Source organism: Tachypleus tridentatus, chromosome 12, assembly GCF_004210375.1.
Source record: "Tachypleus tridentatus isolate NWPU-2018 chromosome 12, ASM421037v1, whole genome shotgun sequence".
NCBI lineage: Eukaryota > Metazoa > Arthropoda > Merostomata > Xiphosura > Limulidae > Tachypleus > Tachypleus tridentatus.
The window spans coordinates 89703700-89729965 of NC_134836.1; the positions used below are offsets into that span (position 1 = coordinate 89703700).

At 30.8% G+C, this 26266-nt stretch overlaps 1 protein-coding gene across 3 annotated transcripts; it reads right to left on the bottom strand.

Annotated features, from left to right (window-relative positions):
• Nucleotides 1-1090: 1090 nt before the first annotated feature.
• LOC143233957 (uncharacterized) lies at nt 1091-22919 on the bottom strand. 3 transcript variants are annotated; one of them, XM_076470889.1, is made up of 13 exons: nt 22442-22919; nt 20108-20267; nt 17587-17727; nt 15000-15085; nt 13665-13747; nt 11608-11666; nt 10161-10260; nt 9614-9691; nt 7191-7297; nt 5567-6406; nt 3713-3896; nt 2482-2577; nt 1091-1267 (listed from the first exon to the last, which is right to left on the bottom strand). In XM_076470889.1, the coding sequence occupies exons 1-13, from the start codon at nt 22561-22563 to the stop codon at nt 1173-1175; spliced, it is 2151 nt and encodes a 716-aa protein (XP_076327004.1). In that variant the 5' UTR covers nt 22564-22919; the 3' UTR covers nt 1091-1172. The 3 variants fall into 3 exon arrangements, with proteins under 3 accessions (XP_076327004.1, XP_076327006.1, XP_076327005.1); XM_076470891.1 differs by having other exon boundaries at nt 22658-22886; XM_076470890.1 differs by lacking the exon at nt 9614-9691 and having other exon boundaries at nt 22442-22912.
• Between the last annotated feature and the right edge of the window lie 3347 nt (nt 22920-26266).

The window sequence follows — 26266 nt, forward strand, 5'->3', positions numbered from 1 at the left end:
TGAAACATACATATTCCAAGGGAGAGCTACAGATGGAATATACTACTACTAAAAGCTCAACTGCAGAAGAACACAGCTATCACACTGGCTACTTTATAAAGAAGGTCTAAGCCAAATTCCAAAAACAGCTTAAAACTGAAATATGAGAAAAATTAGATACTTTTTCTTCATCAAAATATAACAACCGATTATTGGTTAACAACAAGACCTACAGATCAGCAATATTTAGACATTAGTTCTCCACAGATATCAAAGCCACAGTGATGGTGTCAACTGACAAAATCATTAACTTGACAAACAAAAAAAATCTCTGTGGGTGGTCAGAGCATGATCAAATTCTTCTGGCACAGAAGACATAATCATTTAGAAACAAAATGTTTTTTTGACAGTCAGGAGGAACAGTCTAGTAAAAATGTCAAGTCTACAATGTCTATCATTCCAGAATTTTAATAATGCTGTTTTAAACAAAACAAAATTTACTTCTGAATTAAGTGTTTGAAGGATTTATATAACTTGTGTAATCCACAGGAAAAAAAAAAAACAGATCCTTAAGATTCTTGTGATAATTATTTTGTTTTCCTGTGCTTTAAATACTTATCTAACCATTATTATATACATTTATAATTATTTCAAGGGTTGAAATAAAACAGTATGAATATACAGTGAAGGCAGGTAAAGGTTATGGTTGATTACCATACATTTAACAAGTTTTCTTACGTAGGTATTAATTATACCATAAACTATAAAATGAGTAAATAACTAACATAAAGTGCATTTTAAATCTAATTTTTATTAAATGTTTTTCTATAAAACCTTGGTAAAATCTGTCATGCATATACAGATCCACTTAGTTATAGGTGTTATGTATAGTGTTGGAAGAATCAGTTGGGTATACAAGCTGTGTGTTAAATACTTGTATAAGTAATATGAACAAATACTTAGATATAAATAAGTGAAGAATAAGAGCTCTATTTAGATAAAGAAATTTTTGTTTTTCCATGTACCAAACAGTTACATTTCCTAAGCATGAGTTTCATACATATTTATATTTGCAGTGAAATTACTTGTGATGCATGAATAAAACAAATTCAGTATAGTATCTAGTAATTTATTGCACTTCTACAAAAGGTTCTTTTGTTGTGATAAACAGTATTGAAGCTCACAACTATGAATTACATATCACACTGTGCCAAATGAAAGATCTGATGAATCTTAGTTTTGACTTCATTTTCTTCATTTTTCATGAACTTCATTAAGTTCTGAATCACTGAAATAAAATGAATGTTTTGTTTTACATTATTTGAAAATTGAATTACATTAAATTATAATTTTTATTCCAAGATTATTACTCTAATTGTATTTTAAATATTAAATTAATCCTACAAATAACATATATAATGTTTTGGAACAACATGGGACCTATTGGTCCCTCTCAGCTGTTTCACACTCTAAACTAAATTAACTAAAGAAAAAAACAAACTTAAAGCCAGCCGTTTTCATTCATATAATTATCAAACATTTTCTTAAACACATTTAAATTTACTGTCTCTATAACATCTGAAGGCAATCCATTCCAAAGACCAACCACTCTGTTAGAAAAATAAAATTGTCCTAGCTGAAGATGACTTCCACTGTGCCAAAATGTACAAATTATTCCAAGTAAATTCTTAATCTATACCAAATTGCTGTCTCATTTTATTATGGTATCAAAGACAAAACAATCACTAATATACAGGTAACCCATAAGAATACAATACTAAAATCTAAATCAAATATCTTAGAACACTGATATCACAGTACTCTTAAATATATAATATACACTGAATTTACTTAGATAAACATTCCCTTATTTTGTTAGTTTAAAATAAGCTATTTTTAAATACATTCATCTGGTAGTTAAGAAAGTCTTATATACAACCTTTCTTACAAATTTTGTAAAATAATTACAAAAAGCTATATTTCAGAATTGTAAATATGCATATTTCCTTCTCTGTAATTTCAAGAAATGTTTCAATGTTATTATTCAAATTTACTTTTTTAATAACGTTTGAAATCTCATAGTAACTTGTTTACAAACTCAGGTATGATTTTATTTTTGTGACACTTTTACAGTAGCTTATCTACTTCAAATTAAAAAGTATATGGTAATGTTCTTTGAGGTATGACAATAATTACTGTAAATTATTTCACTCAAGTTATCCTTAACTAATAAAATATAGATCTTCAATAGAATTTCAACTAAGAATGTATACTGCAATCCAGCCAACCTGATGAGTTCTAATATTGATAGAAAGACCTAGTTTTGTATGGCAGTGTATTTCAAATACCATTGTACACATAGTTAAAGGAAACTCATATTAGATCAGTCGAGAAAGTGACATCATTAAATTTACACAAACTACAAATTCAATAAGCAAACAAAATTTAACTAAGCTTGACCAAACTAATGATGTTTATAAACTAAAGAAAAAGATAACTCACCATGTTTTTCATTTTCCTTTAAAAATAGAGCTACTGTTGATATTCTTGGGACATCACACAAGTAATACAGTAGGTTAACTGCATGAGTTGCATCATCTGTGGGACATTTACAAGCAATAGATAAGTTTAAAAGTATAAAGTGTGTAATCACTGGAATGTCACCACTAACTTACAGATTTAACTTTCTGAACTTGGTACTTTGTCTGTGAAACATTATACAAGGCAATAGAGAAGTTCAATTGGATACATTGCATCATCTTGTGCAATATTACAAAGATGAACTCAATGAACTTTATCCTATATGCTAAAGCTCCATTATCTGTGTAATGTTACAAATCATGTAATATTACCAAAGCAAGCTGTGTTCTGTGTTAAATGTAATACATAGAACACAACAAATTGACCACAACTGTCTGAAAAGTATCAAACAAATAGAGCTAAAATTAGGTGTATAAGCTGCAACTCAAACTTAAAATGAACTTCAAAGTCTTTGAAAATTATGTATTAGTAATATGCAAGATAAGCCTACTCAAACAGTAACATTTAATTAATACAATACATATAAAACAGTAAATGCAGTATCTGTGAAATATAAGTGAAGCTAGAGATTAACTGAATAAGGTGTACCCTACTTGTAATATCACTCAAATAACTGTAGCTTAACTTAAACATGAATAATTAACTGAAGTTTCAATGTTTATCATACAATCTTCAAGTGATAGAATGATCAAAAAAAGGTATTTGATTCACCATTCTCACAGCAACATTAAAGTAACAAGTTATTCTGAAAACTGGTTAGGTAGCAATCAATTTATTGCAAATTTTAATGTGATTCTCCTTTCATAGTTTTAACCCAGAATCAATGTTTAGGCACACTATTGACCTGGTAAAGGTAAAAACAAATGTACTGAAATATCAATTCCAAGTTTACCTTGTCAAGCCAGATTTTCTACATGAAACTGTATTACATTATGAATATAAAATATATCCATTTCTGACCTTAAAACGAAAGCTCTTACAATATTGCTTAATATCATCAAATAACGAGACTACCAGATATGTACACTGGGCCCTTTTATATCTTAAATACCTCACTGACATTACTTTACATTCAAAGAGCAACAAGAAACCAACAGATTTATTGTGTCTCATTAAACATTATTAAAACATCACCATTATCTTACATCTTAAAAATACTAGAACAATGTAAAGTGCATGTGAATATACTTACTGTGGGACCTCATGTAATCAAAAGCCATTATAATCTGACTCAACATTTCTCCATCCACCTTATTACCAAGAATAAATGGAAACTCATGGGGTAGAATGTGTTTTAGAACAGCAGCTGCTTTGCATGGAGTTTTCCCTGTCTTTTCTGAATACCATTCATGCAAGTATTCATACGGAGATAGATGCTTGAAGGCAATTAAAATAAGATAAATATAAATTTAAAGATATTTGTTACAATACTTACTTCATGTGTAATATCTTGTTGAAAAATTATAATTAACTTTAAATCAAAGTTATTTCATTTTAATTGCAATAAATTCAGTTTGAAAACTTTAGGCATTTTCTTAATGTTTGTTTAAGATTTTCCATCAAACTGCACATGTATTATATGTATTAGTTGTTTTGGATTATGAATTGACAGATTAAAAGGAAGGCAGCTAGCCAATGGCACCCACTGCCAACTCTTGAGCAAAATAAATAAAATAAGAAAACTGGGAACGCTCACTGGCTTTTTTTTTCTTTGTCAAATCTACAGATATCGTGACATAAAAGACTGTTTAGTGTAGATATTATTATTTAGTTTATTATGAGAATGAATATTGTATAACTATTTAGTGATCTTTTATTATATGAGAATTAAAGCAGGCAATTATTGAAAGTTATGTTTGTAAGTCATTGATATTGAGAATATAGTGAGTAGACAATTTAGTAATAAACATATAAATAATATGGGATGAGCAGTAAACAACAAACAAACAAAGACAACAGCAGAAGAGAGCAAGGTCATGGCCAAGGAATCACTTGGCATGAAGTTAAATGTCTTGGAAGTGAAAGGCTTAATGTTTAATATGTTAGAGTAAGACTAACATTAGAAATGGAGAAAAAGAATAATAATTAATTCTTTCGAAACATGATTCTAAAGTAATTGAATCAGTCTGAGTGAACTTTGATAAAAGAAACAGGAGATATTTTGAAGAAAGAAGACCAAATGATTACTGGAAGAGCAGTATATGGCTGTAGTAACTTGCATTATAATTGTAAGTGAATTATACAGTATATTATCAAGATAGAAACAGGGAAAGGTAGTTCAGTTTGTCAAATAAAATTCTAAACAAACTGAATAGGCCTAAGTAAACTTTTGACAAGAAGGAGAGAACCATATAGTGTTTATAATATCCCTATGATCACTACAGTCTAAAATATTTGTTGTATATACATTCAACTTTTTATCAATATATATATTACTTTGTACACAAGTGGAGTACAAGCTGTTCATTTATCTTCGCATTTATCGCAAACAAGTTACAGACACCAACTGCAAAAGAATCCTAAGACCAATAACAACAATTCAGTACATATTTATACTGTTAAGAAGTGAAAGTAAAAGCCTTTAATTGACAACTGGCAGACATAACACTACCATCAACATTTAACACTCAACAAAATTATATCTTTAAATTAGATACCTAGTGTCTAAACATTTAAGTGATAACATCTTTTGAATCCATGATACTTGCTTTCTGGTGATATCAGTTTATTTGAAGTAAGGGTATAAAAGACTTTTAAGGTCATGATTTTGAACAGATTACTATTGGGCTCAAATGTTTGAGAAGCTTGATGTGTTAATGTTGACAAGATATTTTATGATAAATAAAAACGTGTTCAAAACTAACCAAAAATCTCGTTTGTATGTCCTATATGTAACTATGCTTTTTTAACATGGTTAATATTACAATAGATTAAAAGAATGGAAAATTTAAGATAAAAGTATTAACCTGTTGATTAGTGGGATTCATTCTTGTATTATTTTCTGTAAACTTATGGTTGTGTAATTCCTTATCAAAAATTCACATACTTTTCTTGATTCACTTTCCAAATCCATTTCTTTAAGTGGTGTGGAAATTCCTAACATTTTACTCTTCTCTGACATTTCTTGATATTCCTCTGTGCTTACTGGAAATTCACTGATGTTACCACTTCCTACAGAAGTGAAGCATTCTGAGATATCTTTTGTGTTTCTTACTTCAGAAATCTTATCAAAGCTATTCACTGGAAACCATTGATTGTCATGATGGTCTGTATTGTTATTTTCTTGGTGAGCTACTGTAAGAAGAATCTCATTTGCTTGGCTTCCAGATGGTATTTTTTTCGGTTTGTTGACCAGCCTGACCACAAAGTTTTCCTCCTCTGGATCAGAATCTATGTCTTCTATGGGTATAATTTTTGACTGATAAGGCATAGGATCTTGAGTGCTTGAGATAATTTTTGTCTGATTAAAATTCTTCTGAACAGTTATAAGATCTTCTTTAGTAGAGTGTTTACTTTTGATAGTTGTAGCTGGATCTCTGACTCCTTCAGAGTAGTCAATTTCTGGCTGGAATATAGCTTCATTTTCAACATTGTCTTTTTCATTTAGGGTCACACTTTGTGTATTAAACTGACTATCTTGCTCCAACTTGGAAGAACAAAGTACTGCTTGATCTACGTTTACAGTAAAGTTTTTAATGTCTACTTCTTTTAGTTCTTCTATGATCACATTTTCTTTTGAATTACAACTAATACTTGAGTTTTCTTTGTGGTCAGTTGTAATAGTAGCAGATTCAGTTTCCATTCCATCAAACTCTTCTATGATCATACGCTTTCCTTGTGGTTTACTGCTGGGCATTAGCTTCTTATTTACCTCATTTAACATTTGCTGCAATATGCAATATTTATTACATAGATATCATAGTAAAATAAAATAATATATTGTTCAAGTACTGATCTCTTTAATCAAAAATCTGAAATAAGTCTGCATTTGTTTCCCATAAAAAATCTCTTTTAATTAAACTCCTATTACTTTTGTTAAATTATGTTTGTGAAAGCATCAAGTGCTTGAAAATGACATTACAAAATCTATAATGAGACATTTTGGAAATTCTGATCAATATACTTTCTTTGTTTTACTGAAATAAACTCCACAATTATGGTGATAATTAAATATGTGTAATGTAAGGTAACCATGCATTCCTATAGTTCTGAATACTCTACATAATGGCCTAAAAATTACCCCTAAAAAAACCAAAAAAACAACAACATTATCACAACTAGGCCTTAAAAAGGAATACAGCACAAAATAAGCATAATACAAACTATGTATAACAGTTTTTCTTACCAGTATAAATGCAGTAAGTCTAATACAATTAATGAAATAGCATTACTTGTAAAAGTTTACAGATCACAATAATGATGATAAACCTAAATACATGATATTTTAAAGCAAAATTGTATTTGATGAAAAGATGTTTTCAACTTTTATTTACTTTGCTTAAAAATAAAGAAATAGACATGAATATACATTTTCACACTTCCCATACTTTTGTTGAATTTAGTAACCAGAGAAGAAGTGTATGCTACAGACTTCTGGGAAATCTACTACAATTTTCTTAAAAATAAATGTCAAATTTATACCACCATTAATATAATATATAGTTTTATACCTGACAGAGTTTACTGTCAGGCTGTAACTGCACAACACTTTCAAAGTCAGCTTTGGCTTTAAGCATGTCTCCCAGTTCTTTATAAGCTGTTCCCCTTCTTAGTAAGGCTATATTTATATCAACAAAAGAAAAAAACAAGTTGAAAACACAATATGATGCAATGTACAAATTACAGCAAACTAAAAATACTTTACATTAATTAATTAATGTAAATTCCTATGATATATCTCATATAAAATGCAAGTAGATTTTGTTCTTTGTAACAGACAAATGCATCCACAGTTCAGTTCAGTTATCAATCAACCACATAGCAAACAAATCACAACTTATAAATGAAGAGAAACAGATACATTATAGAAACAAATATAATCAGTTATAGCAACCAAAAGAATCCATAGTCCTCTTCAGATACTGCCCATGAAAATAACAGTCATCAAACTGTTGGATATATGACTTAAAGTATTAATAACAGTGGGGATATCCAATTGACTTTAATTGCAAGATTAAAGAGTTTGGCACAAGCCAAAAACAGGCTCTCTTCCCTTCAGTTGTGAAGTCCATTGCAACACAACTGTTACTGTGTAGTCCAGATAGCAGGGATAATTCAATGCATTCTAATAATTATAAGTTTTGTTTATTGGTTATGGTTTGTAAAGTTTCTGAAGATTGATAGTCTTGTGTGATATATTACATGAAAATCACTGGTAATAATTTTAATAAAATCTTTGATGGAGCCAGAGTGGATCAAGTAAACAAGAGATTTAATAATAAATCATTACTGGCCTTATTGTGTTGTAATATCATACAAAACTGCAATAAGTTTTTGGTTTTATGACATTTCATACTCCCAGCTTTATTTTTCATTTGCTCATGGTTACAAATAAAGTTTACCACTTCTAAGTACTCTACCAGATACTGAAAAATTATCCAATTTGTGGTTTAAGAAAAATGTTTTATTATTATTATCCCCTTACTGTTGTTCCCACAGTTCTGTCAGTTTCCAGTATGGGTTGAAGAAACCAAGTTTGTTCAATTCTAGAATGAGAATCACTTATGGGAAAAAGAGAAAGAGAACAAGAAGAGACAACTAATGATGTTAGAGTAATACAGACCCTGGTAGAGATACCTGATGATGTTAGAGTAATACAGACCCTGGTAGAGATACCTGATGATGTTAGAGTAATATAGTCCCTGGTAGAGATACCTGATGATGTTAGAGTAATATAGACCCTGGTAGAGATACCTGATGATGTTAGAGTAATATAGTCCCTGGTAGAGATACCTGATGATGTTAGAGTAATATAGACCCCGGTAGAGATACCTGATGATATAAGAGTAATATAGTCCCTGGTAGAGATACCTGATGATGTTAGAGTAATATAGTTTCTGGTAAAGATAACTGGTGGTGTTCAAGTAATATACTCACTGCCAGAGATACCTGATGATGTTAGAGTAACACAGTCTCTAGCAGAGGCAACTAATGATGTTAGGGTAATATAATCACCAGCATGTTAAGAGTAATATAATCAGTAGCATAGATAACTGATGATGTTAGAGTATTATATTCAGCAGCAGAGGTAACTGATGATGGTAGAATAACATAATCACTGGCATACAATAGAAACCATGAAATATTTGAGGAAATTAGAAAATGTCCAGATTGTTCAAAACAAGTATAGTTTATACATATAACCAAAAAATACAATATTGGATGAATTATACAGCTTGTGAAACAGAATAATCATAAATAACCCTGCACTTACTACACACTTATTTCTTTAAACCTGCAATATTTTTAGTGTTCTGATGGAATTATTCTCACAATTTCCTAATAATTTATCACCATATCTAATAAACTTCAAATTTCTTAATTTTATGGATAATAACTTGGTTTGAATTAGTTTTCAGCCAAAGAGACACAAATTTCATCAAATGCTGTCATGATTTGATGAGTATATTGGGATTTCAGCCAGATGCTGGCAGCATCTACTTAGGTTTGTTTTGTTTTGAATTTCATGCAAAGCTTCATGAGGGCCATCTGTGCTAGCCATCACTAATTTAGCAATGTAAGACTAGAGAGAAGGCAGCTAGTCATCACCACTCACCACCAACTCTTGGGATACTCTTTTACCAACAAATAGTGGGATTGACTGTAACATTATAATGCCTCAATGGCTGAAATGGTGAGCATGTTTGGTGTGAAGGGGATTCGAACCCATGACCCTCGGATTATGAGTCGAGCGTCTTATCCACCTAGCCATGCCGGGCCCCCACTTGGGTTTGAGGAATTGATTGCCATGTGTCTGAATTATAAGCATATATGGTAAAATTTTAAATGCCTTTATCACTTATCATTGCACTGTATTAAATGGTTTCCTAAGTAAATAAATGTATGTAACCTAACTACAATAAGTTAACTCTACCTTTAACATTGTTTGGTTCCATAGACAGTACTTGATTAGTATCCATGAGAACATCTTTATAATTTCGGAGCTTGATATCTATTAAAATGGTTAAAAGAAAAGAAAATTATTTCCCAAAGTGTTTGGTGCTGTCTAGTAATTGATTTACCAGCATATTTTTGCACTGCTTCTAAATGTTTGGAATGATCAAGCTAGAAAAACATGGTCTGATCTTTCACCTACAAAATGTTATATTGAAAATCTATGCCTTTTGCAATGTTTTGTTAAAAATAATAAACATTTATCAAATTATCTGATGTTTTTTCCAATTACTACTTAAAATATCTATGTTTTGTCTCTCTCATGTTTCTTAAACTTCCTGATGTACTATGGATTATTCTGTTTTATTTACAGAATTCAAGACACATTATTATGTTGCTATCTTTAATAATGAATCTTTTAATCATGAAATTTATTCAAAATAAATTACAATATTGAAAAGGATTAACAGAAATAAAAGCAAACAATCTGGAGATTTTGTTTTCTTTTGCTGATACATATTACTCACTAGTTTGTGCTCTATTATTGTATGCAGCAAGAATTGGTTGGATTTGGATACTTCTGGAAAAGTACATGAGAGCTTCCTCATAGTCATGTGCTCTGAAAGCCTGGAAAAAGAAGAAAAACAATATTGTTATATTAACTCTTTATTGTACAATTTACTATTTTTCTCAACTATACCATTTTCAAGTTATCATTAAGAGAACATAAAAGGCTATAAGAAAATATGAGTAATTAGCATCACACGATTTATCTATCATAAATATTTATTGCAGTGACATGTTCAGACATGGTTTTCAATAAGATTGAAGGAACTTGTTCCACTGGCTGTTCAGAAAAGTTACCATCAAGTGATGCCTAAGTTAAAGCCAAGGAAATAACTGATACAAACACTATTGCATTGACATACAAAAACCACAGAACATGCCAAACTCCACTGAACTCATTTGGAGTATGTAATCTTTCAATGACAGATTTATAGAACTATTATTATCACCATGGCAACCTAGTCGTAATGCATGCTTTTAAAGGTACAGAAACTAGTAAATCTATACTGCTTCCATGATTATACCAACAACTTCTACAAATGAAGGTTTCATGTTAAGAAGAAAGAAACAAAGCTATTTAAAAGGCTTAACTACTAGAAATGTCACATATACAAGTATTTTATTTATATGAATACATGTTAAAAGAAGTACAAATCTATTGTACATCAATAATGAGCAACCACACTTTAAAAGGAAAATAAATTATGCAAAATGGCTATGAACAATCTAAATTAAAATATTATCAACTTAATAATGGATTTCTAAATAGCTCACTAGTACATTGTGAGAGAAGAGTCTGTTGTTTTACTGTGAATTACTAGAAGTTAATCAATACATTTTACAAAGGCATACAGCAACATTGACATATTTTTCTTTATTAAAATCATTAAAGAAAGATCTTTTTAAATATCAATCTTTTATGTACATGCCGTTCACAGAAAGCAGACATATGTTTTTACACTGTATTCAGCATTTTTCATTTCCCAAACACAGTGTTATTATATATTTCTAAATGCTATCATAATGAGGTATACATATGACTTTCTGTAAACATCATTAACATAGCAGTAGGCATTGTTACCTGTCATGGATAGAAACAGGATCATTAACAATATTTTAGCACATTGCTGAAACTGACATATATAAAAAAATTCTGTCAAGAAATATATATATATATTCACATTCTTGTATGACCTAATGTCAATGATTTCAATAATTGAAGTATGTTCAACAAAAAACAGCAAAATGAAATAAATAATTGTAAATTTCAAAATACAACACATGTAAAGATAATATTAATAGCAAGACTTCATGTACATTAAAACACTAGTCGTTAAGCCAATTAAAATCTAGATAAAAAACAGAGTTTAACCAGAAGTCTTTATCATAGCACTAAACTCATCTTACCTCATTTCCCTTTGCCTTTTCCTTTTCTGCTAAAAATGATCTTTGATCATCTGATAGTCCTGCAATTTGACTTTGTTTTTGATTAAAATTAACAGAAATAAATACTATTTGTAAACATTTTTATTTTTATATAATTTAATTCATCTTTTTGGTTACAGGGATTAGAAAAGGTTTTCAAGTATTAATACCAATTAATATGTTTATTTGTAAGAACAAACTTCCCATATACTGACAATACGAAGTTAAAGTATGGGGTTAAACTAACAAAGGAGCACAGCAACAAAAGCTTAATAAACACCAAAATAAAAATCAGCTTATGTTGTTCCATTTCTATAATTCACTGTAAAATTTAAGAAATACATATAACACAAAATATGTATAAGTTTCATTTAGCAGTTTATGAAATTTTGAGCTAATTCAGACTACACATATTTATAGTTTCTTCTACATATGTGTCAGTACTAACATGTACTTAAGATTATTTTTTCAAACTGTAAAAAGTTATGTTTGAGCATTATGTTTCCTCTGATCTATTTGGTTGTTTCAAATTAAGCACACAGCTATGAAGTGGGGTATCTGTGCTCTGCTCACCACAGGTACTGAAACCTGGTTTCTAGTGGTTTGAGTCATCAGACATATTACTGTGCTAATGGGGCATTCTCTGATTAAACCAAAATTAACAAATATGTTCAAGCCTTTATGTTCACATGGTAAATCAAAAACACCTTGTAATCTGAAGATTTTACCTTCAATGTAAAGTTCCAAGTAATGGAAGTAATCTTTATATAATAAAGATTATACTTATTCACAGTAAATCTGAAATTTTTATTTACACAAGATAAATACAAGATCACCTAAGTAAATTACACTTCAAGGCCTCACTGTTAAATGATAAACAGATTGTTTGTTTGTTTGGGGATTTCGCACAAAGCTACTCGAGGGCTATCTGTGCTAGCCGTCCCTAATTTAGCAGTGTAAGACTAGAGGGAAGGCAGCTAGTCATCACTACCCACCTCCAACTCTTGGGCTACTCTTTTACCAACGAAAAGTGGGATTGACCGTCACATTATAACGCCCCCACGGCTGGGAGGGCAAGCATGTTTGGCGTGGCTCGGGCGCGAACCCGTGACCCTCAGATTACGAAGCACACGCCTTAATGAGCTAGGCCATGCCAGGCCCCTTAAATATTTCCTGTTAATATGAGTGATTTGTGCTCTGTCCACCACGGGTATCGAAAACCGGTTTCTCATAATATAAATCCACAGACATACCGCTGTGCTACTGGGGGAAATATAAGTCAGTGAAAGGGCGAGCATGTTTGGTGTGACGGGGATTCCAACCCGCGACACTCAGATTACGAGTCGAATGCCTTAACCACCTGGCCATGCCAGGCCGATAAACAGATAACCTTAAAATTGTATCTTCACAGAGTAGATCTACGTTACTTGATAATGAAAACCTTAGTTCCTTGTGGTAAATCTAAATCGGAGAGTCAGTGTCATATTTAGGTAGGGGCTAGAGGGGGCTCAGCCCCAGGACCCATGGTCTTACTGGGGGCCAATTGATAATTTTATGTAAAATTACATGGGATATAGAGCTCACAAAAGTTATTATCCTCTGGGTCCACATAACCTTAAATCTGCCATTGCAGAGAGTAACTCTTTAAAATCTTACATCAACATGGTAAGTATGAGTCGTTTGATAACTTTAAGATCTCACATATCTCCATCTGGCCTCACAATCATGATTCCATTTAGTAAGCCTAAATCATGTTGTAACCTTAAAATCACAACTTCATGTGACAAAATCATCTGATTATCTGAAGTTTTCATCTCTCTATGGTAAATTCAAATTACTAGTAAACCAGAAATTTTAACCCCATATTACAGACCTGAAATTTTACTTCCATGTGGTGAAGTTACCTTGTCTGATAACTTGAAGACATTAACTTTCCATGATTTCTATAAATCACTAGAAAACCTAGTGTTCTTACCTCTTCATACTAATATAATAGTCTGGTAACTTAAACTTACACAACAGAATGGTGAAAATCTTACCTTCATAAAATATATGGACATCAGTTGATAGTTCTGACCTGCCAAATTCCTTGTTCTTTTTTACAATTTCTTTCTTATCTTCTCTTTAAATATCAGAAAGGTACAGTTTTATAATTTATTCTTACACGAATAGATTAAAGAACTTTGTATTATATATATAAATTAAATATAATTCAGCAGTTTCAAAATTTATCTTAAAAAATTACATCCATGGTGTTTTTACTATCCAAATATTAATACATTTATTGGGAGATTGCTTTCATGTTCAAGTCAAGAAGGCACATTTTAATATTTGACTATGAAAAATAATATCTTTGCAATTCTTTGTGGATTTCAACAAAGGTAATAAATTATATTGTTTTAAATTATCTTGTGGTTAATTAATGGTCGTGTAACTGAATAGACACTATACGTGTAAACTAATTAACAGTTTTTGACTGATTGATTGGTTGAAATTAAGCACAAAGCTACATACTGGGCTATCTGTGCTGTGCCTACCATGGGTATCAAAACCCTGTTTCTCATGGTGCAAGTCTGCAGACATATCACTGTACCTCTGGAGGCCACTAATTGACAGAAAGGATATATAACTGTGGTTGATGAAAATTATTATATTGGTTTTTAAAAGTATTCACATATATATATATAAAGCCAAGTAAAAACATTTTTAATCAATGAAAATTTGCTATATGTAATTTTCTTGTTTTTAAAATCAACGTAGGTAAACACTTACCCACATATATATGTGTGTGTCCTTAATGAATATAAGCCATGGTAGATGGCTCTTTTTTTAATATGTATTTAAGAACTAAAATGAAGTAATTTAGAGCAATAAATTATAAAAAATGCAAGACATCTGGTCTATCCAGCAGAAATATTGTTGCTCATGATATCTTATGACTATGTATATTTATTATCTGCTTAACTTGTAATAGTTTTGTTTTGGTATCAAATAGACTAAGAAAATATTTTTATCTTTAGATTTTTTTGTAAAATACACAAATTAATGAACATTGCTTATAAAGAATTACATTTAGAAAGCCATAAACAATTTTCATCTTCTTAAAGCCCTTCATTTATTTATTATTATTATTATTTTTGATAATACTAAGTTGAAAGAATACTATAATACTGTACGTATTTGCCTTCTAAAAACTAATGATTGAGTCTCTTATGCAAATAATGTTTTTCTTGAATGTTAAAACAATTCATTTTATTTAATGTACGATTTAAGAAACATAATGGTTTCTATCAATCTAAATATTTTTCTGAAGTAAAATATATTGGCAATATATTTTACAAGTAAAATATTTTTACTTACAAATGTAAACTTACTTTTTTGAGACAGTACAATCACATGATTTAGTTTCTTGTGTAGCTTTTTCTTTGACTGAATCAAAACCAGAAACCACTGCTTTGTCCTGGTAAGGTATAAATAAATAAATATATATATTGACTTAAGAATAAAATAGTTGCAAGATGTAAATATGAAAACTATTGTACTGAATAGATGTTGAAAGCATAATTTAAAAGTTTACATAATTTGACTATCACAGAATACATAAACCCATTAACAGTATGCATACTTTTACAAAGTTTGATTATCAAGAAATGTTAAATCTGTTATAAAACAGCTTTCAAAGTAACTTATATTACATCATTATCTAACACTAAGAAAAGCAAGGGGCTATGCAACTGTCTCAAGTGAAAACGTTTTAAATCAGTTAACATTTACTGAATATAATTTTCTTGTTTTTAAAATCAACTTAGGTAAGCACTTACCCACAATAAATGTGCATCTAAAAATTCAAATTGTGATGTGCTTTGTAAAGAATTAACACAATTTCTTTCTCAAATCCATATTCTACAACTTCAACAATATATTTGAAACTGAAAGAACTTTTTCTTCAAAATGAATGGCCTAAGAAGTAATTATTCATATAAACACACTAATTTAGTTATTATACTTTAGCAATTTTACAGCATTCAACACTAGCTGTTGAGAGTGACCAAGCTGTTGAACACAAGCTGAGTAGTATTTCAAAATTAGTCAAATGTTATGTTGCTTTCACAAGGGCAATCAACTGAAAAAAATCAATTATTACTTACCTTTACCAAAACAAAAATAGTTTAACTTGTGAGCACTTTTTGAGCCTTTATTTGACTTTTTATTCTACTTTCACGATAAAAAAAAAGATAGTTCATATCAAAACTACTATAACCTTTTCCTTTTACACAGTTCATGCACTATGTGTAAATTCTGAATGGCTCTTACTTTGTATCAAAACTGAAAGAAAAAACAAAACTACTATGAACTTTTCCTTTTTTGTAGTTCACGCACTATGTGTAAATTCTGAATGGCTCTTACTTTGTATCAAAACTGAAAGAAAAAACAAAACTATAATGACTTTTTCCTTTTATGCAGTTCATGCACTACATATAAATTCTGCATGGTTCTTACTCTCCTCTAAAATTATAAGTGGTAAATGTTTCCCTTTATACTCAGGATTATATAATTCTAGAACAGATCTGTAGAGTTTCCTTTGCCAGCTTTGCCTACATTTGATTCTAGAAGCACAGAAAGATTTTTTCCAGAAAGTTTCAACATTCGTAGAACAGTAACAAAAACTATTGATGCATGTTTTTTCTTTGTGGTATGAATGTAAAGAGAAATTTCAGAGTGCATACTTTTGCAAAGTTTGAATGAAAAGAAATGAAATGTAAAAACCTGCTTTAAATATAATCTATATTTAATCATTTTTTAATACTAAACAAAGCAATTCCAACAGAAAAAAAATAAAAATGAAGTGCTGCATGTCCAATGCTGAACTAAGTGCTTATAACACAAGCACACAGTGATCACAGTCATAAGATTCTTATTTATATCTCACAAATTTTAAACTATATACTAATCCTTGTACTAGTGGCATAAAGTGATTCATTTAATCTGCATTTATGTAGCTGAAGCAGTAGCTACTTGTTACAATTGTAAATAAGTATTTGTTACTAAACTTATGTCACATCCTTAACAAATGATGAAGAATATTGATTGATAAAATAAGAAATACCCCCCTTCATCTGGTCACTCTCTTTCCCAGAATTCATTGTGCACAGCTCAGCTCAGAACAGGTGTCATCCCGTATCACTGTGCATAGTCATATCATAACAAGAGTGTCATTCAGTGATACTGTGCATAGTTTAGCTCAGCTCAGGATGAATACTATCTGGTGTCACTACACATAGCTCATGCCAGAATGAGAGTGTTGTCCACTGTCACTGTTGCTTTTGACTCTTTTTTTATCATTCATACATTGTCATTCTTAAAAGATATTTATTTCCAGTTCCATGTAATCTACTCAATAATATTTGTAATATTAGTAATATCTTAAATTGTAAATTACATCCCTATCTATATGAGATGTTTCCCTTTAAGAGTCTAGTTAAAAAATAATTATTCCAATAGTAAGTGTTTTGAGTTGGTAAAACAAAGTATGTGAAATCCATCCAAGAATGCTTGACAAAACATTAAACAAAATTCTGCTTTATACATACATAACAGATTATATTTTTTCAGTGTAATTTAGTAATAATTCTTAGGTAAATTAAGAGCTAAGTAGAATGTAAATTATGTTGTATGCACATGAATAAAGCAATGTGATGCTTTATCTTGCTCTGTTTATGAGATATTATCTACTGTGTGACCTAAAGCAGAATTTTTTATATTTTTTTGCTTAAGTATGCATCTTTGATGCACATATTATTCCACAAATAACACTGTATCAAAACGCAGCTTTTATTATTGTCAATAACAATCAGTATGAATTTAAAAAAAAAACAGAGATATCTGTTGCACTAACAGTGAAAGGATATACTTTTAATGATCATGCATTTAAAAATATTCATACTGATAGCAGTGTCAGACCTTCTGGTATTCTTCTTTCTCACTGATGTTGTTAGCTCCAAAAGAATTTCGAACAGGAGGTAAGACCCCCACTACTGACATACTGTGTTGAGTAATCCTCTGAAGTTTTCTCTCTGAGGTTTTTATTTCCTCTTCCCATGCCTAGAAAGTTTAAATTCAGACACATTGCATAATCTCTCTAATAAATGGGAATTAAAACATGATATCATTAATATATACATGAACATTTTTAGATTTTTATTCTGTGGATTAAGTAAAAAGAATTTTAAATCATGTTAAATTCATGTATTTGAAAACAATTCAATTGTAATATACATAATTTGTAAATTTACATAGGTTTTAATGCTTCATTTTAATTGGTTTAATTTGAAATTCAGCAGCAAAATTAGTTTTACACCATAGCCTACCTGCATTCTATCTACAGTGGAGAATCAAATCCTAAATTTTAAGGTTATAAGTCTGTAAACCTATCACTGACTCACTGGGGCATACATTTATATGTAAGTTTTATTTTTTGCATGCCATTCTAGCTTTAGCAATGTATATTATATAATTTAACATCTCTTACATAATTGCTTCCAAGAACATTTCAAAAATAACTTTATTTTTTGATATACAAATACTGAAAACACTGATAATAAATAAAAAGTTCTATCTCAAACAACCAATAACAAGTATGTTGTGATAGTAGTCTATAAGAAATCTACTTATACTACAAATTTATTTATTAAATACTAATTGGTTGTCTATAAATAGTAAAAGTTACAGATATTTAAGTAACCCTTAGCATTAGCTTACAGTAGTGAGAAAGTTTCAGAATTCAAAGAATTTACAGTAAGTGATGATTAGCCTATTGCTGGGAGATAATTAGACAGTTTTTGACATTGTACAGTATGAGTAATTTGCTGTTCAGATAAAGTGGAAAAACTGATCATTTTTTAAATAGGTTACAAGTATTTTTCATTAATATACAGTAGAAGTTGAACATTAATAAGTTGTTCTGAGTAGTGAAAATTAAATTATTTGCACTTTCTTCAATAAATGGTTAATTTTTCTATTTCTAAATATAACAAGCTTTTCTCAACCTAATAAAAAACAAAAGGTCCAACTTAAATCCTGATATGTAAGAACAGTGGTATGCAAAAAACCAGAGGTTTACAATGTCTTCAAGAATCAGCTTGGCTGTGAGATGCTGATACATGTATGTATGTATATATATATATATATATATATATATATATGCACTACCAGTTTCATTAAATTATTGTTCAAGATAATGATACTTAAAATAAATTACAAAATTTAATCAGTACAGAACAAAAAAAAAAGCCAATGTTATCACATTAATTTGTAATACCAGCTCAGCTAGTTACAATAATAAGCAAGTCAACCATAGAAATGTGATGTATGAAATGGAAAAGTGGAGTACTCTCTCCAGTTGATGATACAATGTTGGGTTTTTCCATCCATAAGTAGTTGGAGTCTCATCATATCATATAAATATACAATTCAGGTTCAGCAGAACAGTCAAGTTACCAATTTTACATCAGATAATGTACATTCTTCATTTTCCTCACATAATAAAGGAACATCTACATCCAATCCATCATTCAATTATCTGGGGGATTTTCCAAGAGCATACTTGTAATCTTAAGGTTACTTGCATGTTTCTGTGAAAACTAAACAACTGTTGTATGAACTATCCCTAATTTGGAACTATATCAACTAGAGTGAAGGCATCTAATCAACAGTTATCAATACCAACTCTTGGGCTACTCTAATCAAATAGCAGGATTTGACTGCCACTCCTATAATAAAATATATCAAAGCCACAAAGTGCAGAGTACAATTTTGCAATAACAAGACAAAAATAATAAACTTATGAATCCATATTCTGGCATGTTAATCACTAGATCACACCCACATTCCACAAAAGCTGACACAACACACAACAAAAGTGAAACCAATAACAAACCTTCTTTTCTTTGTTGTTTTTAAAAAATAAACAATTACTTTACAGATGATTTTTGACTTAAATTGAAATTTCAAGTCTTTTTCTGAGACTACATTTTAAATACATACAGAGTTGCTTTTTTCCAGATTTCCAGTACTGTAGTGTTTAGTGCTAATTTTCCATGACTTTCTAGAACTTGAAGGATTTGTTAAAAACTCTATTCAATACATACAGACACACAATCATTCAAGCTGCAAATGCTAACCAGTTTTGTAATCCACATCCAGTTACACTGAAAACCATAATAAAAATCAACTTAAATTTATATTTTAGAAAATCTGAATACAAACCAAAAAATCTCAAAATGATGAGCAATACTAGTGACAAATTTAATTTTTTATAGTGCAAGAAAAATAATAACTGCACGTAATCCTTATGTATAAGCAGTAAAAAAATACAACACACATCTATATAATAACATATTTACAAATAATAACATAAAAGTTTTGTTTAAAATAATTTCTTGATAACATAATCCCAGTAAATACATACAAATTGTATACAAACCTGCAAGTCATTCTTTAATGTTTTTTGTTGACCCTGAGAAATACTGGACAAGTGCAGTACTGGTTCAATGCTTCTCAACAGTTTACTCTGTGGTGCTACTTTGAGTAATTGGTTTTCACAATATTTTGTCAAGTCAGGAAAGTTGCCTTCTTCTCCAGACCTGTATATGAACATGTGTTTAAAATACAACAACTAATAATTTCATACCTTATTAATTCAGTTAGTTTGTTTGCTTGTTTGTTGCCTTATTCTTCAAGTCTGCTCACATCCTTACTGCTACACATGGCTCAATATTTTACTGTAAAACATTTTGAGAGCAGTAACTTTAGGAACCTACATTGTCAAAATCTGGGATTTGATTCCTAATATAAACAAAATTATTTGAGTCCTTATGATGTGGATAATAAATAGATTTAACTTAGGTTATAAATACTCCAGTACTATTTCCTCCTCTCCCTGTTAAGTTTGAGCTTTAGTTAGTTTGAACTTTGCGCAAAGTTGCATGAGGGCTATCTGTGCTAGTCATTCCTAATTTAGCAGTGTAAGACTAGAGGGAAGGCAGGTAGTCATTACCACTCACCCACTGCTAACTCTTGGGCTACTCTTTTACAAATGGATAGTGGGATTGACCATAACATTATAATGCCCCCATGGCTGAAAGGATGAGTACAATTGGTGTAACAGGGATTCGAACCTGCAACCCTCAGATTACATATCGAGAGCCCTGACCACCTGGCTATTAATTTAGTCAGTGCACATTAGTTTATAGCGAAGTATACCATTGACTTAATTCACTACCTTGCAAAAATATTATTAAAATGATATTTATAGTTATAAATATTTAGTAAGTTAAAAACCAGAGGAAATGACAGATAAAATATAAACATCATAACAACTAACAAGAAATTTAGGAATGCCACATAACACCTTTAATTTTTCTCATTTTTGTTTACCTAACACACTTATGATTAATATTTTGTTTAAGTGGTTTATATATTAAACTAGTAGAAAAGATGCCTGTAATGCATTTTGTCATTTGTTGGAATAAGAGGATTCTTTAGATAACATTTCTCAGGAGGAAAATAAGATGGTGAATGGTCTGTTCCTACAAACCACAACCAATGATTCTAATAAGGATATTGAGTTTGATGTATGCCCTTTTCAAAATGGAAATTATGAGTTAATATCTAATTGTTTTCATCAATTATCTATTCCTCTTCCAGTAATTAATAGTAATTATATTCTGCATACTTGTTTGTGTTGTTGAATCACTACAGATAAACCACATCTTTACTGGATCCACCCTTACAATTCCTTAAAGTTGCATTCATAACAGCCAAAGAAGAGGCATATTTCTGTTGATGTACAGAATGTCATATATAAAGTTTTTTACAAAGTGAAAGTGTTGACAATAATTAATTGATATTCACTATAGTTTATTATTCATTATACACTGTTTACACTTTCATCTATTCACCTTTTTAATTACATTAAAATGCAGTTGTTTATTTATTAACTCATGAAAATTTATGTCTAATGCAAGAGTAAATGCTGTTACATTAAGTGTGTTCACTAACCTCTTCATTGAAGTGGTTCATATGATCACTGAATTCTATAAATCAATACTCACTATGCAATTCTGACAGTATCTGAGAGATTTATTTATCAAAGGTTTGTAGGATCACACATACAGTTAGTTGAGTGTATGTGCAGCTATAATTGTTCTACAGGGTGTTTGGAAAGTCACTGTGCACTTATATATTTATTAACAGACAAATCTGCACAGTGACTTTCCAAACACCCTATAGATATCTGACCATGTAAGTTCCAAAATATTACAAGTTAATGATTTAGAATAATAGGCCTACAATGACATCATAATACAAGTGATATGTCATCTAGCCTCAACTTAACTGTTGGATGTATTTATTTATATTATCATTGACCATTAAAGATCTTACCGACAAGAAAAGCTCCACCATAGCAAAAACAAAAAATGAGATGCATGTTCATTCTTTTACATATTTTTAAAACTTTAATGCTGAATGCTGGCTCATTTAATACAAAAAATGTCTTCATTTTCAATGTAATTAAATTATAAAATACATAAAATAATTGGTTTTTTTGTAAAACGTATATATGTATGTGTAACATTCACAGTAAATATTCATTACAATATGAAGTTTACAAAGGTCTTATCTTTATTGTGTTAATATATATTTTTACCAACTCTGGTCCTAAATCAACTTAGGAATTAAAATATAGGCTTAATATTACTATCAGTAATAGTATTATTAATTACTTTGAATTAGCAGTTTGTAATATACTACTAACCTGAGTACCTTGATAATATTTTCTAGTTCTTTAGAGTTTTCACATTTTTTAATGTAACTATAGTCCAGATGTTCTATTGGAATCTTTAACTTCTCTCTAAGATTACATTCTGTAACTGGCATTTTCGCATAGTTTTTTTAATAGCTAGTTTTAAACAAACAGCTCATTATAACTAATTGCGCAACATAACAATAGTAGGTCTTAATCAAAATGTACCGCTATTAAACTTGTACAACAAATCTGTTCCCATAGCAACTGAAGCATATGCCATAAAATAAATAATCTAGGAGTATTTCAATTCCAATTTAAGAATCTTTCTTATAAAAGTTTTATTATTTTTTAAAGCTCTCAGTGTCGAATGAAGGATGGAAACCATTTTCAATGAAGGCGACAAACAACTTCAGATAAATGCATATTTATTGTTTCATCTTTTGACTTGACATTCGAAGCCTAAAAGAGGTGTAAACCCAAACGACACCTAGAATAAATAAATACATTTATTTGAAGCTAATATTAAAAAAACACACCTCTTTCCAATTTTACTCGTTAAATAGCAATATAATAAAATAACGAGAAACGTTTTTTTTTCTGGTGTTAGCTTGATGTACCTAACTTTAATGTATGTATAGCAGTTATTTGGTCAAGTGGTTAGAGCGTTTGACTCGCAACCTGGCTATCGCAGGCTCGAATCCACATCACACCAAACATGATCACCCTTTCAGCAGCGGGAGCGTTATAGTATGACGGTAAATCACATTATTCATTGGTAAAAGAGTAGCCAAAAAGTTGGTGGTAGGTGGCGATGACTAGCTACCTTCCCTTTATTTTACACAGCTTAATTAGTGACGGCTTGCGCAGATATCCCTCATGTAGCTTTGCGCGAAATTCAAAACAAACCCAAACAAAGTTGTTACTCTATTATTCACAGATTTAATTTTCACTGCTTTTTGATAAATCTCAAAATCGAGAGTTGATCGTACAGAAATGACCACAATATTCTGTAAGCGATAAAAAAATCGGATAATGTCTGAAGTAATGTTTACTTTAGTTTCAGGGGAAAGTAGAAGGTTGGAAAATGCGATTATTGAACGTATTGTAAACGCAGTTACACTGGGATTTCTGTTGAAGTTAACGCGATCAGAAAAAGTTTGTTTGTTTGTTTGCACAAAGCTACTTGTCCCTAATTTAGCAGTGTAAGACTAACGCGATCAAGAAACGAATAGATTGACCGTTTACACCCACGGCTGGGAGGGCGAGCATGTTTAGCGCGAAAACATAGGCCATAAAATGAAAACCAATCACAAGAGGACAAGGGATTTTGGAATAAGTACAAAATATTGTAGTCTCCTCATTGTAGTCATCTGCATTGTCTCGGACTGCTCAGCTCTTGAGAAGCAAAACTCATAAGAAATAGTTTAAGAAAATGTATTGCCCAAAGAACCACAATGCCATAAACACGTTGGAAATCCTTATGATTTCTGGATCAGTGTCAGATTGGATAGTTTTGAGGTTTTGTTAATTAGATTGCATTATTTTTTTCAAAATAAGAGATGCAACCTAATTTAGCAAAATTTTTTTATGAGAAAGTGGTCTAGCAGATTTTTTCTTGTTTGAGGTTACCATTAAAACATGGTAATTTTCGTACAACCAGTTCACAATTTTAGGGTTAAAAATAAACTTAACCAAATTTTTACATCTTGTCCGCCCTCCCCCCACGTTTTATTTATTTGTATTTAAAACCCTAAGCTCGAATGAAATAATATTTTTTATTTGGATAAAATATCTTTGTACTTAGCCATTCGCTCTTCGGTATGCCAGCGGTAATATTATGGAGTTACGACATTAAACTTCATTGAAGTTGGTATGGTCTAGTGGTCAACGTGACGGGCTATGATATTCCGATGAATACACTCCGTGAGAGTCAAACTCGCTATGCTTAAGAGCAACCACGTGAACGGTAGATGCTGCTGGCTTGTCGTCTTTGGTCAGCAGGTTTAAATCAGAGATGAATATGTGCAAACCGTGTGTTCTCGGATCTCATCGTTTAGCCCTCGTTTAGTAAAAGGTGCTCTTTAGGTTGAAAATACCAAATGCCGTGAAAGTATCAGGAAAGAACTATAAAAAAGTGATGAAAATTTTTAAATTTTTTCTTCCGGCGGTAGCACATGATTATATTACTTAATATGATTCCTCTTCTTTGTGAGACTTTAAGTATATTAAAACTGACATTTAATATGTGGATAGATATAATGTTATACGGATAAATAGGGCCATTGCTAACATATGAGGAAAATAAGGGGATTTTTGATGAGATAGACGATGAAAAAAAGTACTTTACTCGTGTATAATGAACGATAAAAATGTACACCATATTCTTCTGAGTAAATTAGTTCCGTACTGAATATTGTACATCCTCAAAATTGAACACGTTGAATATTGAACAAATAATCCATCCCCTGCTGGTACAGAGGTAAGTCTGCAGATTTACAACGCTACAATCAGGGGTTCGATTTCTCTTGGTGTACTCAGCAGATAGCTAGATGTGGCTTTGCTATAAGAGAAAACACACGCACACAAATGATTCAATCTAAGTCTGGCTTGAAAGTTTTAATGTCTAAGCACATGGTGTCTTCTTCAGAGAAAGCATAGGAGCTTCAATCCCTGAGAAAAAAAAAAAGAGAGAAGCCGACCATCGATGACGAAATGTTGAATTGGACTTCCCAAGCCAATTATACAATAAAGTATTTGAATGTTGTTGTTTTTTAAATTCAGCTGCACGAGAAAGAAAAGTTATAATTATATAGACTGCTTTTAAAAAACGTCCTAAATTTATCAAAGAAATTATTTACCACCAAGTGTGATATTTTTATCTCCATGCACGAGTATCGCAGAAGGTTTGTTTTTAGCGATAATCGTCTCTGACATACTAATGGTGTTGTTATATAAAACTGTAATGGAGAACAATTTCAGTTCGCAAAATAAAATAAAATATAAACTGGAAATAGATTTGAAGAAACAACAGAGAGACAGAGAAGAAAAAGAAAAATAGTTTGTTTTTTTTTAATTTCGCGCAAAGCTACATGAGGGTTATCTGCGCTAGCCGTTCCTAATTTAGCAGTGTAAGACTAGAGGAAAGGTAACTAGTCATCAGCACCCACAACCAACTCTTTACCTACTCTTTTACCAACGAACTGATCGTAACATTATAACGCCTCCACTGCTGAAAGGACGAGCATGTTTGGTGCGACCGGGACTCGAACCCGCGACCTTCAGACAACGAGTCGAACGCCTTAGCCCACCTGAATATGCCGGGCCAAAGAAAAATAGATTCGGAAACGAGGACAAATGATAGACAAAGAAAGAGTAAAAAAAGTGCTTGTTCTGGCATTGTTATATAATAAATACCAACCTGTTTCGTACTCTCCGTTTGGTAAACACGTACAAGTCTAAACTGAATTACAAATGATCTTTCAAAAGAACGCATGATCGCTCCTGTGCATGTTAAAATAGATATCAAAGTAACTCCAGAAATGTAAATGGAATGTAACCTGCTGTCTTAACACGAAGAGCAAGTTTTTTTTTTTTTTTTAATTAGCCAGGACATGACGGCTCCTAGAAAGGCTCCGAGTTTTTTTTTTTTTTTCAAGTTCAAACATTTAGTTCATACCTCCATGATGTGTCGACCGAGTTGAAATCTAATTACAGTTTTGACTCACCAGGTAAAACCCGTTCAACTGATTATTTGATCACATTCAAGGTGTCATAGATGAATTTTCTCTGATCCTATCTAAAAGAATTTCAGTATAAGAGTAGGCTGGTAGATAT

Bases quoted from the DNA above. Each gene is read 5' to 3' on its own strand.
- LOC143233957 (XM_076470889.1), bottom strand. From the start codon at position 22,563: ATGCCAGTTACAGAATGTAATCTTAGAGAGAAGTTAAAGATTCCAATA. The intron at 6,407-7,190 runs GTATAAAACTAT...TGCATATTGCAG, and splicing joins CTGACAGTAAACTCTGTCAG to CAAATGTTAAATGAGGTAAA. The intron at 2,578-3,712 runs GTAAGTATATTC...AATGTCCCACAG, and splicing joins TGATTACATGAGGTCCCACA to ATGATGCAACTCATGCAGTT.